At 51.2% G+C, this 15,364-nt stretch overlaps 1 protein-coding gene across 2 annotated transcripts in view; it reads left to right on the top strand.

Moving 5' to 3' along the window:
• The window catches only part of CUL9 (cullin 9), a 38,832-nt gene that overhangs the window by 1,611 nt on the left and 21,857 nt on the right, over positions 1-15,364 (top strand). For both annotated transcript variants that reach the window (XM_082414569.1, XM_082414570.1), the window contains exons 2-18: positions 256-859; positions 1,444-1,598; positions 1,921-2,433; positions 2,964-3,099; positions 3,249-3,442; positions 3,714-4,113; positions 4,531-4,723; positions 7,848-8,055; positions 9,871-10,067; positions 10,451-10,668; positions 11,505-11,754; positions 11,844-11,949; positions 12,480-12,707; positions 12,966-13,056; positions 13,180-13,351; positions 14,807-14,912; positions 15,206-15,301. In XM_082414569.1, coding sequence (XP_082270695.1) covers positions 265-859; positions 1,444-1,598; positions 1,921-2,433; positions 2,964-3,099; positions 3,249-3,442; positions 3,714-4,113; positions 4,531-4,723; positions 7,848-8,055; positions 9,871-10,067; positions 10,451-10,668; positions 11,505-11,754; positions 11,844-11,949; positions 12,480-12,707; positions 12,966-13,056; positions 13,180-13,351; positions 14,807-14,912; positions 15,206-15,301 — 3,858 coding nt within the window. In that variant the 5' untranslated portion in view covers positions 256-264. The remainder of the gene's footprint in view (positions 1-255; positions 860-1,443; positions 1,599-1,920; positions 2,434-2,963; positions 3,100-3,248; positions 3,443-3,713; positions 4,114-4,530; positions 4,724-7,847; positions 8,056-9,870; positions 10,068-10,450; positions 10,669-11,504; positions 11,755-11,843; positions 11,950-12,479; positions 12,708-12,965; positions 13,057-13,179; positions 13,352-14,806; positions 14,913-15,205; positions 15,302-15,364) is intronic.

Below are 15,364 nucleotides of genomic sequence, written 5' to 3'. Positions count from 1 at the left end.
GTAATTTCTTCTATTTCTTAAATCTTTTCATTTCCTTCTATTGCCGTTTTTCACTCCATTCTCCTTCTCTTATAAATCCCAAAGTATGTTCAAGTTATTCATTCCATCCTATTCTTGGCCTTTTCTCTTTGGCTTCTAAATTCCATGCAACCTACCAATCACCACCCACCCTGTCTACGCCTCAAGATTCCACCCCCTTTATGTAGCCTTTTCCCTTTCCAACACAGCCTCTGTCTTTCTCCTTGTGTGTCCCAGGAAGTCAGGATGGTGGGGGAGCGGCGCCCTGGGGAACTCATGGTGCCCTTGGGGCCCCGGCTGCAAGCATATCCTGAAGAACTTCTCCGACAGCGGCCTGGGCATGATGGGCGTCCTGAATACCTGATCCGATGGAGTGTCCTGAAGTGTGGGGAAGTGGGCAGAGTGGGTGTGGAAGAGGGCAAGGCAGAGCACATCCTCATGTGGCTGTCAGCCCCCGAGGTCTACGCCAACTGCCCCATGTTGTTAGGTGAGCGGGCATTATCTAAGGGACCTCAGCATGAAACAGCTGGGGGTTCCGGAAGCTTTCCCCGAGATCCAGGAGGCCTGGATGATGTGGCAATGGGAGAGATGGAGGCTGATGTGCGGGCGCTGGTGCGCAGGGCTGCCAGGCAGCTGGCAGAAGGTGCGACCTCGAGCCTCACGGCCGCTGTGCTCCACACCATCCACGTGCTCAGCGCCTACGCCAGCATCGGGCCCCTCACTGGTGTCTTCAGAGAGACAGGCGCCCTAGACCTGCTCATGCACATGTTGTGCAACCCTGAGCCTCAGATCCGTCGGAGTGCGGGCAAGATGCTGCAGGCCCTGGCAGCCCATGATGCTGGTAAGAGACAGCCAGGGGAAGAAGGTAAACACTGGGAAGAATGAGGCTACAGGAGTAAGAACAGGAAGAGGAGGGATTTCCCATCTCTGTAAGAATACCTAGTATTTGGTGGACATCAGTTTCATTGCAAAGGGAAAAATATAAAATAAGCTATCACAGGTGCATAAACAGGGTAAAGTGATAGCACCTGCATAAACAGGATAAAGTGATAGCACCTGGTTTATCTGTCCATTCTCAGTGCAGTGGCGGAGAAGAGAAGGGAATAAGTTTATATTTTTAAACTGGTTTGAGATTTGTTAGTTGGTTATGAAATCAGTTTGGTGGGTTATAACCAACATTTTTTAAAATGTAAAATATCAGCACATGGCACTTAGTAATGTAAGTTTTGTAACCTGAAATACATGTTTCAGTTCCATATGTGTACACTTGTATTAGGTTACCATGTAAAATGTATGTGTTCCTGTGAGTCTCAGTCACAGAGAAGTTTGAAAGCCTCTGGGGGTAGGGGATAGAGAGTCTGGGGGGAAGGCAGCGGGTAAGTAGTGGGGACTGAGGAGAAGATACAGATTGGGTGTGGATTACAGGGAGTCGGGCTCATGTCCTTCTGTCACTGAGCCAGCAAGATGGCATCGAGCAGCACATGGATTTTGACAGCCGCTATACTTTGCTGGAGCTGTTTGCAGAGACCACGTCTTCTGAGGAGCACTGCATGGCCTTTGAGGGCATTCATCTGCCTCAGGTACCCTGGCAGCTGTGGGGGAAATGCTGTGTACAAGGCCTAGGGCATCATTTCTGAAAATGTGGTTCAGGACTGCGTCAGCCTGGGGAGCTTATTAAAATGAAGGTTCGTGCTACCCTCCCCACTCAGAATCTCTGAGATGAGAATCAGGAATCTCTGTTTTAGGGCATTCCTTGTGTGTTTCTTCTATAAATCACAGTTTGAGAACTACAGGTATGGGGATGAGGCCTTTATCTTTTTCTGGAGAGGGTGTTATTGAGGGGAAAGGAGAGGGGCTAAAGCTGGGAGAAGAGGAGCCTACCCCATGGACTGTGTCTTCCAGATCCCAGGAAAGCTGCTCTTCTCCCTGGTGAAACGCTACCTATGTGTCACTTCCCTGCTGGATCAGCTGAATAACAGTCCAGAGCCAGGGGCTGGAGACCGAGGCTCCCAATCCTCAAGGGAGGATTTTGGCCGGGAGAAAAGCCGGGGGCAGCGGGAGCTGGAGTTCAGTATGGCTGTGGGCAACCTCATCTCAGAGCTCGTGCGGAGCATGGGCTGGGCCCGGAACCTCAGTGAACAGGCCGCATCGCCACCCCGGCCAACCCGGTCCATCTTTCAGCCCGGCATTTCAGGCCCCAGCCTTTTACTCCCCACCAACGTTGCCGCCCCCAGGAGGCAAGGGCGGGCCTTCCGCCAGCGCGCTGAATTCTCTAGCCGTAGTGGCTACGGTGAGTACGTGCAGCAGACCCTGCAGCCGGGCATGCGAGTGCGGATGCTGGACGATTACGAGGAGATCAGTGCCGGGGATGAGGGCGAGTTCCGGCAGAGCAACAATGGCGTGCCCCCTGTGCAGGTGAGCAAGAGTGCGGTGGCGGGCCACCATTGGGGGGGTCTGTCTTGGGTGAGGCATAGGTGGGGCATCCACAAAGGGGGCTTCTGCAGGCCACCCAAGGAGAAAACCCCAAGAAAATTGGAATGGTTTAGAGGGGGTCAGTGATTGGATAGGGGGGCTGTTTGTAGGGCTGAGAAAATCTGGCAGGAGTGGGTGGGCTGTGAGGTCAAGGAAACAGTTCTTCCTTCCCACCCAGGAAGCAGAACTGATATGTTCAGACACCCTGACCCCCACCAGTGGAGCTGGCTAGGAGGGAGTGTGGGCGCGGAGGCCATCCGGATTAGGAAGAGATGAGAGGCAGGGCCTACCTTGGTAGGGGAAGGGAGGCTGTTGCTGTATGGAGGTTTCCCAAGCCTAGCCACGTGTGCCCCTGAGGACTGTGTGCCCCAGGTCTGGGTCCAGCCGTGTCCTCTCCAGCCTGCACAGCTCAGGGTTCACAGGGCTGAGCCCTCTGTCTTCTTCTTCTCTCTTTCTTCCTCCCTCCATACTAGGTCTTTTGGCAGTCGACGGGCCGTACCTATTGGGTGCACTGGCACATGCTGGAGATCCTGGGCCCCGAGGAAACTGCTGAGGATATGGCTTCAGCAGCTGTGGAGAAGGGGTCGGGGGCCACTGTGTTGGGCACAGGTGAGCCATGGAGGGGACATGGACGTCGTGTCTCTGAACAGAGGAGGAGTGGCTGGAATGAAGCCCTTCCTGACCAGGAACTGCCCCAGAGATTCAGAAATTCAATCTGTTTCTGGCGGAGCTGAGGCCCCTCATGCCTGTCTCCTCAGCACTTCCCTCCTGGGACTGGAAGCCGGTGGATGGGCTCTACTCTTTGCCGTACCTCCAGCCCGAGCCTCAGAAGAACGAGGAACTGGGATACCTGACCCAGGCTGAGTGGTGGGAGCTCCTCTTCTTCATCAAGAAGTTGGATGTATGTGAGCAGCAGCCAATTTTCCAGAATCTTCGGGAGAACCTGGATGAGGTATTACAGGCCTGCGATACCTGGGGGGTTTGGAATGGCGTTGGAGGCGGGATCCTCTAAGGTAGTTCGCCATATGGAACTGCCTAGGGGAAGGCTGAAGCAAGAGGTTACAGAGCCCGAGGGGTCCTGCTGGGGGAGGAGGCAAATGCCGGGAGGGTCTAGTATGTAGCAGGTGTTCAAGGCACGGTGGGAGGTGGCCGCCCTTCTGTTCCTGTCCCCAGGGCCTTTGTGTCTGCTCCTTCCTAAAAAATACATACCATTCTGTTGCCAGACCCTGGGTGAGAAGGCCCTAGGTGAAATCTCCATGCCCGTAGCGATGGCTGAGGGTCTACTGCAGGTTCTCAGTAATCGGTTTGAGGGCAGCGCCCTCAGCGACCTGCTCAACTCCCAGATCTACACCAAGTACGGGCTGCCACCCAAGGCACTGAGCAGCTCGTCTTCTTCGCAAAGTCACTCCAGTTCCCCAGATCTGGAAGAGGAGTCCAAGTCAGAGGCCAACTTCTCAGAGGAAGAGGCTGAGTCCCCCAAAGCAAAGCCCCTTAAGTTAGAGGCAGAGCCTGCCAGGGGAAAAACTGAGCCCCCCATGGCACAGAGTGATTCGCAGCTGTTTAACCAGCTTCTGGTAACTGAGGGGATGGCTCTGCCCGCCGAGATGAAGGAGGCAGCCAGTGGTGAGTCAGGTGCTGGGAGGGGAGGGCAAAGAGGTTGGAGCAAGGCCCGGGTGGTCCCCAGAGAATTGGGTGGTCAGGGCAGAGGGCAAGCCGTGGAGGGAGGTCACTTTTGTATGGGATAATGGTTTGGAAGCGTGCATCCATTTTCCTTCCTTCGACCTTGATTATCTGTAATTGATCACTGCTCCCTTTCTTCAGTATCCCTGGAAAAGGAGGGTCTGTATTCCGGAGTATTATCATCTTCATTGCTTGACTATTAAATCCCTCACACAGAATTGGGAAAGTTCTAGGTGCAAGCTACAATAGTGAACAGTGTGTTAAAATGTCAGTAGGATAACTGGACTTGACCTTTTAAGACTTCCAGCGTGAAGTTGCCACAGTTTTTTTAAGGTACTGCCTTTCCCTCACCGCTTTCAGAAATGGCTAGAGCCTTGCGGGGTCCTGGGCCACGCAGTTCCCTGGATCAGCATGTGGCAGCGGTCGTGGCCACTGTGCAGATATCCAGCTTGGACACAAATCTGCAGCTTTCGGGACTCTATGCCCTCTCTCAGGCCGTGGAGGAAGTCACTGAACGGGACCACCCTCTGGTCAGTCCCGACAGATCCCTAAGGTTAGAACCATGGAGAGGTGGAGGGGGTTATGGTTTAAGCTGTCAGTGGGGGAGGATGGTGGGGGAGGGAAGGAGCTATGAGATCAAGAGTTAGAAAGGCTGGGAGGAAAGAAGGGTCAGCCTGAGGGGTAGCTGAGCAGGAGGGTGGAATATTAACGATGGTTAATATTCTTGGAGCATTTGTTCTGTGCCAGGCCTTGTGCTTAAAATTGTATAAGCATTCTCTCATTAAATCCTCCTATCTCCAGAGGAGAACTTGATGCTGTTCTTATCCATTGTGTGGGTCAGGAACTGAGGCTTAGAGAATTTAAGTAACTTGTCCAGTTTGACAGATAACAGAGCCAGGATTCAAATCTAGGTCCTTTTGGCTTTTGAGCTTGAGTTTTCTTTTCTTTTTTCTCCCCTCTTTTTCCTCCCTCCCTACTTTCTATCTATTAAAAAAATTTTAAATACTTCTTAGTTATACAAATAATACACAACTGCATTCTTATTTTAAAAGATCTGAAGAGTATGAAAGAACAGAGAATGAAAAGCCAAGGTCTGTTTTTACCACTGTTGTCATGTCCCAGCACATATCCTTCAGACCTTATAGAGATTGACATTTGTTAGTGTGTTTTCTGAGTTTGTGTTTTCATATATGTGATCACACTCTGCCTGTTTCGGCAGCTTTCCCCCTGCACGCAGTATGTCTACACTCAGTATGTCAGTCCGCATGGCGCTGCCTCATTCTTCAATACTGCCTCGGACCCTGCAGTATGATTATATCCAAGTTCAAATATAGCGTTCTTTTTTAAAATTTTATTTTACTGAAGTATAGTTGATTTACAATGTTGTGTTAATTTCTGCTGTACAGCAAAATGATTCAGTTATGCATATATATATATTCTTTTTCATATTCTTTTCTATTATGGTTTATTACAGGATATTGAATATAGTTTCCTGTGCTATACAGTAGGACCTTGTTGTTAATCCATTCTATATATAATAGTTTGCCTCTGTTAATCCCAAACTCCCAATCCTTCCCTCCCCCATTCTCCTCCTCCACTTGGCAACCACAAGTCTGTTCTCTCAAATAGTGTTCTAATCGATCTGTTTTTCCTCACATCTGCCAGCACTGGATATTAATCATTTTTAAAATCTATCAGGTTGGGGAAATTTGAAGTGATTGGTATCTCCTTGTTTTAATTTCTTAGTTCTAGAGAAGTTAGGCATATTTGCATGCATTGTATTTCTTCTGCTATAAATATTCTTATCCTTTGCCCACTTCCTTATTGGGTCTTAGTCTTTTTTTTTTTAATGTATTTTTCTTAATTAGTTAATTTATTTTTGGCTGCGTTATGTCTTCGTTGCTGCTTGTGGGCTTTCTCTAGTTGCGGTGCGCGAGCTTCTCATTGCCGTGGCTTCTCTTGGTGCAGAGCATGGGCTCTAGGCGCACAGGCCTCAGTAGTTGTGGCGCGCAGCCTCAGTAATTGTGGTGCACGGGCTTAGTTGCTCCGTGGTATTTGGGACCTTCCCGGACCAGGGATCGAACCTGTGTCCCCTGCATTGGCAGGCGGATTCTTAAACACTGCGCCACCAGGGAAGTCCCTGGTCTTAGCCTTTTTTTAAATTTACAGACATTCTGGATATTAATCCATTACTTCTGTTTCAAATATTTTGCTTGTCTTTTTCTGTCAAAATCATATTAACTTAATTTTCTGAATATAAAATAATACATGCTCGCTGTAAGAAAAATAGAAAGTTGTGAGGATAACAATCATCTGAAAACCCTTTATGCAGAGGTAGTCACTGTTAACATTTTAGTAAACATCCTTACTTATATTTATTTATTCATATTCATATGCATTCATATGTATGTTAACTTGTTTATAGTAAATCACGGCCACAGAGAGGGATATATATTTAAAGCACGTTCGATTCACGTTGTAGTCATCATAAAGCTCATGAGAAAAGACAGAAAGCGTCTCTACATGGGGAGGGGCTGTTAGCACTCTGACCGCTGGTCCCCATCGGCACCTGGTCGAGTTAGGGCTCTATGGACCCCAGGACCTCTGGACCTCGAGACCCCAGTACAATGACAACAGAAAAGACAGAGATAAACACAGAACTTTCTCAGTGCTTTTATTTGTCTTATTTCCCAGAATTTCTCTTTTTGTCCTCCTTTCCTTCCTATTTCCCAGGCCACCCCCTCAATATGCATCTCTGTCACTGTGGAGAAAAATGTCAGTCCCAGCTTTTTTCCTCTTGTGATGCTCACTGTGATCTAGGAACTCTGGAGACACTTCTTCCTTCCCTTCAGATCAGCATTTTCACTGGACCCTTTCCCTAGCTTATGTGACTGGGCTCTTAATTTTGTGGATAGTATCTTTCATTATGCTGAAGTTTCAGATTTTCATGTTGCTATATTTTCAACTTTTTAAAAATGGCTTCTGGGTTTTAAGAGGGTCTATTCCATTCTAGGATTATAAAAATATTTCCTTATACTTTCTAAAAATATTTATGATTTTACTTTCACGTTTATTTTAAAATCTGTTCGCGGTTTATTTTTGCAAATGGAGTGAAGCAGAGCTCCAGCCTTCGTTTTTTCGGATAGATAGCCACATGTCTCTGCCTCACGTTTTGTATGGTCCTTCCTGTCCTCACTGTCTGAGATGCTACCCTTATCTCTCTTCTCATCTGTTCGTCTGTTTGGCTACCCTGTATTGTTTCCGGAGTTTTAATTATTGTAAGTTTATATTTTGATAAGTAGTAAGCAAGTCTACACTTATTTCTTTCCAAACATTTCTTGACAATTCTTGCATATTTTCTCTTCCTGTACCTAAACCTGCCTGTCATTTTTTTTTTTTTAAACCTTTTGGGCATTTTGATTAGCATTATACTAAATTTATAGATTTATTTGAAAAGATGAACCAGAGTTCATAACCTTTTTGCAGTACTCCCTACTTGATGAGGTGAAGAGCCTGAGACAGACTGCAGAGGAGAGGGCAGCAGGACTGGGACTGAGGCAGGGAGAGTAGGATGGAGGGGGGTGGGGGGTGATGGACTGGATCTTGGTGGACAGGGTTGGGCGGGCAGCCAGACATGACTCTTGGGATGGGGAACCCCGATGTCTCTTCTGTCTCAGAGAGAAGCTAGTGAAGACGCTGGTGGAGCTGTTGACCAACCAGGTGGGAGAGAAGATGGTGGTGGTGCTGGCCCTGCGCCTCCTCTACCTGCTCATGACCAAGCACGAGTGGCGCCCACTCTTCGCCAGGGAGGGTGGCATCTACGCTGTGCTGGTTTGCATGCAAGAATATAAGACTTCTGTCTTGGTGCAGCAGGCAGGGCTGGCGGTGAGTGGACCGGGCCTGGAGGTAGAGAGTGATGGGCAGGGTGGGCAGGTTGGGGGCGTGGCTGATCTCAAGGAGGTTCTCTGGTGATTCGGACAAGGGGGAGACGTTGGGATGGAAAGATGCAGGTGGATGGAAGAGATCCAGCTGGACAGTCTTGGTGATTGAATGCGTATTTGGAGGAAGGGAGAAGAATGTTTTTGAGAATGACTCCCAGGTTGAAAATTGAGCAGCAGGGGTGGATGAGGTGGTCATTTGCCAAGGGGGAGAATGTTGGAAGAGGAAGAGGTGTGGAGAGAAGGTCAGGTTGAATTTCTAGGTATGCTGACTTTCCCATGGCTTTTTAGTTACAACTAGGTGTCTGATTAAAGACTAAATTTCTAGATGTGACAGAGTATTTTTTAACCCTTTTGTCTGAGTGGTACCAGTACACAGAAAATACCTCCTCACCAGATGTGGGTAAAGCCCAGCCAGCATTGCCATTGCCTTGCCCCCACCGGGCCCAGAGAATGGTGAAAGGAGGCCCTCGTTCAGGGAGGAAGAATTGGCTTCCTGAGTACTCCAGACAGAAGGGCTGGCTGGTAGGGAGGTATGGGCAGGGGACAGGTAGGCCTCGTCCAGAGCAGTTCTGAGAATGGATTCCAGCAGTGTAACGGCAGCAGCATGGACTGGAGCACAGGTGCTCTTAGGGCAGGCTTCCCAGGGAGAGGCCGGGAGGCTCGTCCTTTATGGGGCCAGCCTGATGCTGCTCCTCCCAAGAGCAGCCAAGCATTCCTAGCTGAGGCCGTGTCTGCTCAAAAAATTCCCTGATCCTTTCAAACCGCATGACCAAAATACGACATTGGCCTCTAAATTTGAACTCTTGCCCTATAACAGAATTGCATCTTTTTGTTTATAACTTAAGGTCTACAGAATTCAGCTTGGGGGAGGGGGAGGTAGCCAAAGGGAAAAAGCCTCATTATGAGGTAGCATTTGCTTGAAGGATCCAGCCCTCACAAGGGAGATCATCCTGAGAATTATTTCTAATTTACTTCATCCTTAGAAGGTTTCTTCTCAAGAGTCAACCCTTTCACCAGCCAAGACATTCTCCACCCTGATGGTTTAGTGTTCATCCTAATTTAAGATTCTCTTTAGTACCAGCAGCAAGTTGGCATATTACCAGTATTTTTTCCTATAATTCCAGCTGCTCTGCCTGTGAGTCAACCCAAGTAGCCTCATCCAGGCAGGCTGGATACTGCCTTTGGAGACCAGGGGACATAGGGGTGGGAGTGTTGGCACACAGGTGCTAGCGGCAGTTGGGGGAATGGCCGAGGTTGCCTGGGGAGGGGGTGCAGAGATCGAGGAGAAGGGGGACAAGGAACTTCCGTATTTGGGACCCGGCAGCAGAGAAACTCCAGAGAGGTAGGACGACCAGGAGGACAAGAAGTTATGGAACTCAAGGGAAGAGAGGTTTTTCAAAGGGAGGAGTGGCCAAGCGAGATGGAAGACAACTTAAAGGAAAGCCTTGGAGACAAGTAGAGGCTGTGAAAGGGCTACGTCCTGAGGGGAAGCTGCGGAGGGGCGGCCACCCCAGCACTCGGTGAGCCTCGGTGCTGGCAGAGAGAATTTGCAGGCTCACGTTACCATGGAGCCTTAGGTTTTTTTGGTTGGCTTTCTTTTTTTTCTTTCTTTTTGACGTCCCATCATTACCTCTTTCATTTCTATTTGCAAACAGCTCAGCTGCCCCGAAGGTTGAGGCCTAGAATGATGGCCCGGCTCTCCCCTCCTCTGCATGGTGGCTTTGCCCACTCCTGACTCTGCCTTCACATCCCCTCGCAGGCGCTGAAGATGCTGGCCATTGCCAGCTCCTCGGAGATCCCCACTCTTGTTACCGGCCGAGATTCTATCCACCCTTTGTTTGATGCCCAGATGACCAGGGAAATCTTCGCCAGCATTGACTCGGCCACACGCCCGGGCGCTGAGAGCCTGCTCCTCGCCGTCCCTGCTGCCGTGATCCTGATGCTGAACACGGAGGGGTCAGGACCTCCCCTTCCAAACTCCAAACTCCTGCTAAGCCCCAAGCCCTGCTGCTCCCCTGCCCAGATCTCATGCATTCCACAGAAATTCCTCTCACGTCGTTGCCTCTGGATGAAATGTGGTGGCCCTCTCTGGCTGTTGTTAGAAGAGAGGCCAGTGGTTGAGGGTAGGGAGATTCCAGAGAGATCAGAGACACCTGCTCTTCCTTCCTGGAGTTGGGAGGAGTGACCTGAGGTCAAGAGGCCAGATGTCTGGCCTTAGGGGGACCCCCGGAGCCCCTCCCTCCCCAGCTGCAGGGCTCCTCCCTCCAGGAAGCTGGCTTCCTGCTTCCATTGCATTCACTCTCTTTCAACTTCTTCCTGGGTCACCTCCCTCCTCCCAGGTGCTCCTCTGCGGTGAGAAACGGCCTGCTCCTCCTCAACCTACTTTTGTGTAACCACCACACTCTGGGAGACCAGATCATAACCCGAGAGCTGAGAGACACCTTGTTTAGACACTCAGGGATAGCACCGGGGACAGAAACCATGCCCACCACACGCACCATCCTCATGATGCTTCTCAATCGCTACTCGGAGCCACCGGGCAGTCCCGAGCGTGCAGGTACCATTGGGGAGGCGGTGGTTGTGCTGAGGAATCGGTCCCCGCCCGCGGCCAGGAGGGCTCAGGTTTACATCCTAGTACTGTGCTGGAAAGACACGATGAACCTTCAGGAAATGAGTGAGGGTTTTGGTACTCAAGTTGGGTCTCAAGTAGAACTTCCTGACCAAGAGGAGAGGGGGACTGTAGAATAGGTACAAGGAAATTGCCTTCTCTGAATGGCTTTAAACATAAAAGGGTTCCCATCTGGCTGGGCTGGGTTTGGTCCGCTCTTATTGGACACTGGAAGGTTGGTTGAAATGACTTCTAGAGAGGCCTTCTGTAGAGGAATTGTAGCTTATGGTACAGAAAGTTGGTGACTAGAATGTGAAATATTGATGCCATAGGGAAGAAACCTTTTGTATTTAACAAACAAGCGAAACCTGGAAGTATGGGGGCAAATCAGAATAAGCACTGTGTCTTTTAGTCTGTACATCTGAAGCCACCATGCTAGGTAGTATAGGGATGTGACTGTAGTAGCTAATAGTTATTGACTTCTGTAATAGCAAAGCTGACAGTTAATAATAAAAGGTAGTTGTGGGACTGTATGAGATTAAAACTGTGCTGTTTAACTTGACTGTTTTTGCCATACTAATTTTTTTTACAGATGTAGCTAGGTATATATTTGATGCCAGAAAAGAAAATCCCCCACAGTTGAGTAGAGACTTCAGACATCCTCACAACAGGAGGAAAATTGGGGGGTGTGGGCGGTTATTTTCTGCATCTGCCAGTTTCTGAGTTTGACCAATTTGTATGACTCTGCTTCCTACCCATTTTTTGCCTCCTGTGTGTCTGAGCAGCAGCACTGGAGACGCCTGGTGCCCAGGGCCAGGATGGGTCCCCTGAGCTACTGATCCGATCCCTGGTGGGGGGCCCGTCTGCAGAGCTCCTCCTGGACTTGGAGCGCGTGCTGTGCCGAGAGGGCAGCCCAGGGGGTGCCATGAGACCTCTCCTCAAGCGCCTCCAGCAGGAGAGCCAGCCCTTCCTCCTGTTTCTGCGGACTCTGGACGCCCCCGGGCCCAACAAAACTCTGCTGCTGACGGCGCTGAGGTGAGAGGCCAGCTCGGGGGCACCCGTGCGTCGGGGGCAAGGGCAGCTGGCAGACTGCAGGGACTTCACTTATTTCCATCCCTCGCCAGGGTCATGACCCGGCTGCTGGATCACCCGGAGGCCATGGTCCTTCCCTGGCACGAGGTCTTGGAGCCCTGCCTCAACTGTCTGAGTGGCCCTAGCAGTGACTTTGAGGTACCAGAGCCTTGGCAAGGGTGGGGGAGGGAAAGGCAGCCTCTGGACACCAGCTACCTAGTGAGGTTCTGGAGGGTGCAGCACAGCCTTCCTGGATGAGTCTGGAAACTGGGAGGGGTGTGTAGGAAGGAGACCAGCGTCATCTGAGCGTCTCCTGAACTGAGGCCTTCTGGCTGCACCTGAATTTTAGATTCTGGGTTTAGGAGAAGCCCACGTTCACCAGTCCACACAGTCCTTGCTCTCCGCCTTTGGGGTTTGTGCCTTGTGCAGCAAGGCTCAGACACCGAGGTTGGCTCCTGAGATAGCTTGGTCCTGGCAGGAAGAAGCCTGGGGAGCTGTGCCCGAGCTCTGCCCCTGCCAACTCACTCTGGAGTCCCGGCACCCCAGTGTTCTGTGCCAGCCTGTCTTTGGTACTCTGCTTTCACGTTCTCCAAAATCTCAGCCACCACATCCCCATTTCTAAACCCACCCCTCAGCCTGTACAGCCTGCCCTTTGTTTCCCTACGTTAATCTCTGTGGCTCTGGGCCAGATTGTTCAGGAGCTGCTCTGCTTCCTGTATCGCCTGGCCTCCATGCACAAAGACTATGCAGTGGTGCTCTGCTGCCTGGGAGCCAAAGAGGCCCTCGCCAAAGTCCTGGACAAGCACTCGGCTCAGCTGCTGCTGGCCTGTGAGCTGCGGGACCTGGTGACAGAGTGTGAGAAACACGCCCAGCTCTATAGTAACCTCACCTCCAGCATCCTGGCTGGCTGCATTCAGGTGAGGAGGTGTGTGGGTCCGGAGCTGAGAAGTAAGCCAGAATCAGGGGAAGGTGGTTCAGTGCATGTCCCTGTTTGGCATAAGTAGTAGCAAATCTAGGGCACTTGTTCCCCAACCTTTACCCCACATGGTTCTGTTCTGCCAAAATTTGGGAAGAAAGGGGTTGAGTGTTCTGTTGCCCCTTGATTCTTTCTCCACATGTGTTTCCGTGTCTCTGCCCCCTCCCCACACCCCTTCTCTCCAATGTCTGAGCTGCAGATGGTGCTGGGCCAGATCGAAGACCACAGACGAACCTACCGCCCCATCAACATCCCCTTCTTTGACGTGTTCCTCAGGCATCTCTGCCAGGGTTCGTGCCCCCATCTACTTTCTCCTGCTGCCACCCCAGCATCTGTTCCCCCCTTCCCTTCCTGCTCCCTAGTCCCCTTCCTTTCTCCTCTCTCAACTAACCAGGCTTCCCGCTTGCCCACAGGCTCCAGCGTGGAGGTGAAGGAGGACAAGTGCTGGGAGAAGGTGGAGGTGTCCTCCAACCCGCACCGGGCCAGCAAGCTGACAGACCGAAACCCCAAGACCTACTGGGAGTCCAACGGCAGCACTGGCTCCCACTACATCACCCTACACATGCACCGTGGTGTTCTTGTTAGGTGTGAGCGTGCCCATGTCCATGTGTGCATGTGTGCCCTCACACACGTGTGTGCACACACACGAATATTCTGATATGCCCCAGTACACATCCTCAGAGGATTGCCCACGTACACACAACCCCGACTGAACCCCTATGCCTGAGGGACACACTGAAACCCATTTTGTGCAGTGAACAGATAGACACGTTGGCCTAATCTCCCTGAGCTAAGTGTAGACCTCCCCTTACTCCCCAAGCCTGTGCCGTGCTCCCCCTACAGGTCACATGTCACTGCCCTGTGGTTTTGGTCGAGGGAGAGCAATGACTCACTTATCCACTCCTCCCTTGGGCATTTGTTTATTGTGTACTCTGTGCCAGGCACCCTGCAAGGGTCTGGAGCTGCGCGGACAGTAAGATAAGGGGCCTGTCTTCAGGGAACTTACAGTCTTGTTGGGGAGCCAGGCTGGAAAATCAGTAAGAAATAGAGTAAGAAAAAAGTTACGGTTGATGTGTGCACTGGATCCTGATGCCAACTGAGAGCTCAGAGGAGGCTGCCGGAAGGAGGGGCTGTCTGGGTTAAGTTTGCAATAGAAATTGATGAGGTAAAGAGAGGGCAACGGATACTCCAGGCCGAGGGACAGCGTATGTGCAAAATGGAAGCAAAAAACAATGATGTATTTGGGGGAACTTTAAGTAATTGTGTTTGGCTGGAACGAAGGGTATGTGTAGTGAAGTGGCAGGAGAGGAAGCCAGAAACGGAGGCAGAGCCGGACCACAAAGTTCTGTGATCTAACAACTTTGAGCTTTATTCTGAAACTTGAGGAGCCACTGAAGGATTTTAAGAGGGAAAGAGACAAAAGTAGACTTTTTAATTTAGAGAACTCTGGCAATTATGCGAGTTTGGGTGGCAGGCTGGGAGAGAGTTGGAAGGCTTACTGAGTGATGAGCGTTCAGTGAGGCAGAGGGGATGGGAATAGATGGCGAGGAGGCGGTGGACTGGGAGAGCTTGAGAGGTGGCGTCTACAGCGCCTGCCACTGACTGGATGAGGGTGGCCGTGAGGGAGAAGTCATGTGTTCTAGTTGGAGAACTAGGTGGATGGCAGTTTTCTTTCCCAGGAGAGAGAAGAGGAGAAGAAGAGGAGCAGGTTTCTACAGACAGACGACCGGTCCGTGTGGGCATGTAGGCTTGGAGGTGCCTGTGGGCACGACGAAGAAATGTCTGTTGGATGCATGGCGTGAAAGCTCAGGAGAGTGGTCTAGGGTAGTGATGTGGATTTGGAGTCATTAGGGTGTGAACTTTCAGTTGAAACTATGGATTTAAATGAAGCCACTTTGGGGGAGGATAAAGGGAAGAGCGGGGGTCTGGGGAAAACTGACGCTTAAGCATAGGACAGGAGTCTGAAGAGGAAATGGTGGGCTGAAGTTCTGAACCAAGACCAGGGCCCTGGTTCTGACTGATTCCTTTTTCCTCTGCCAGGCAGCTGACTCTGCTGGTGGCCAGTGAGGACTCAAGTTACATGCCGGCCAGGGTGGTGGTGTTTGGGGGTGACAGTGCCAGCTGCATCAGCACGGAGCTCAACACGGTGGGGACCCTGTGCCCCGCTTCCCCTTACTCTCCATCCTTCTGTTGGTCCCGGGGCCTTATCGGAAGGACCCAGTCCGTGGGGAGCTCCCACATCCCTTCCTCCCAGGCAGACACTGCCTCGTAAGCAGCGAGAATAGAATTAGGGCTGTGGAGGCGTGTAGATCCACGGGCGCAGGGCGGGTGAGGTGAAGGGCACACACTGTCACAGACTTGGTTGCTGTCAACAGTCCTTCCCGTTCCACTTCTGCAGGTGACAGCTCTCTCTCTACCTCTTCTCCCCTGCCCCACCAGGTGAACGTGATGCCTTCCGCCAGCCGGGTGGTCCTCCTGGAGAACCTCAGCCGTTTCTGGCCTGTCATCCAGATCCGCATAAAGCGCTGCCAGCAGGTGGGGCGAGGGCAGAGGCTGGGGGCTGGGGACCAGGAGGAAGCACAGGGTCTCCGCAGTGCC

This window comes from Balaenoptera physalus (genome assembly GCF_965194825.1).
Source record: "Balaenoptera physalus genome assembly, chromosome: 11".
NCBI classification, from domain to species: domain Eukaryota; kingdom Metazoa; phylum Chordata; class Mammalia; order Artiodactyla; family Balaenopteridae; genus Balaenoptera; species Balaenoptera physalus.
Note: the sequence above shows the minus strand (reverse complement) of the source record. Positions and strands in the feature narration are given on the sequence as shown.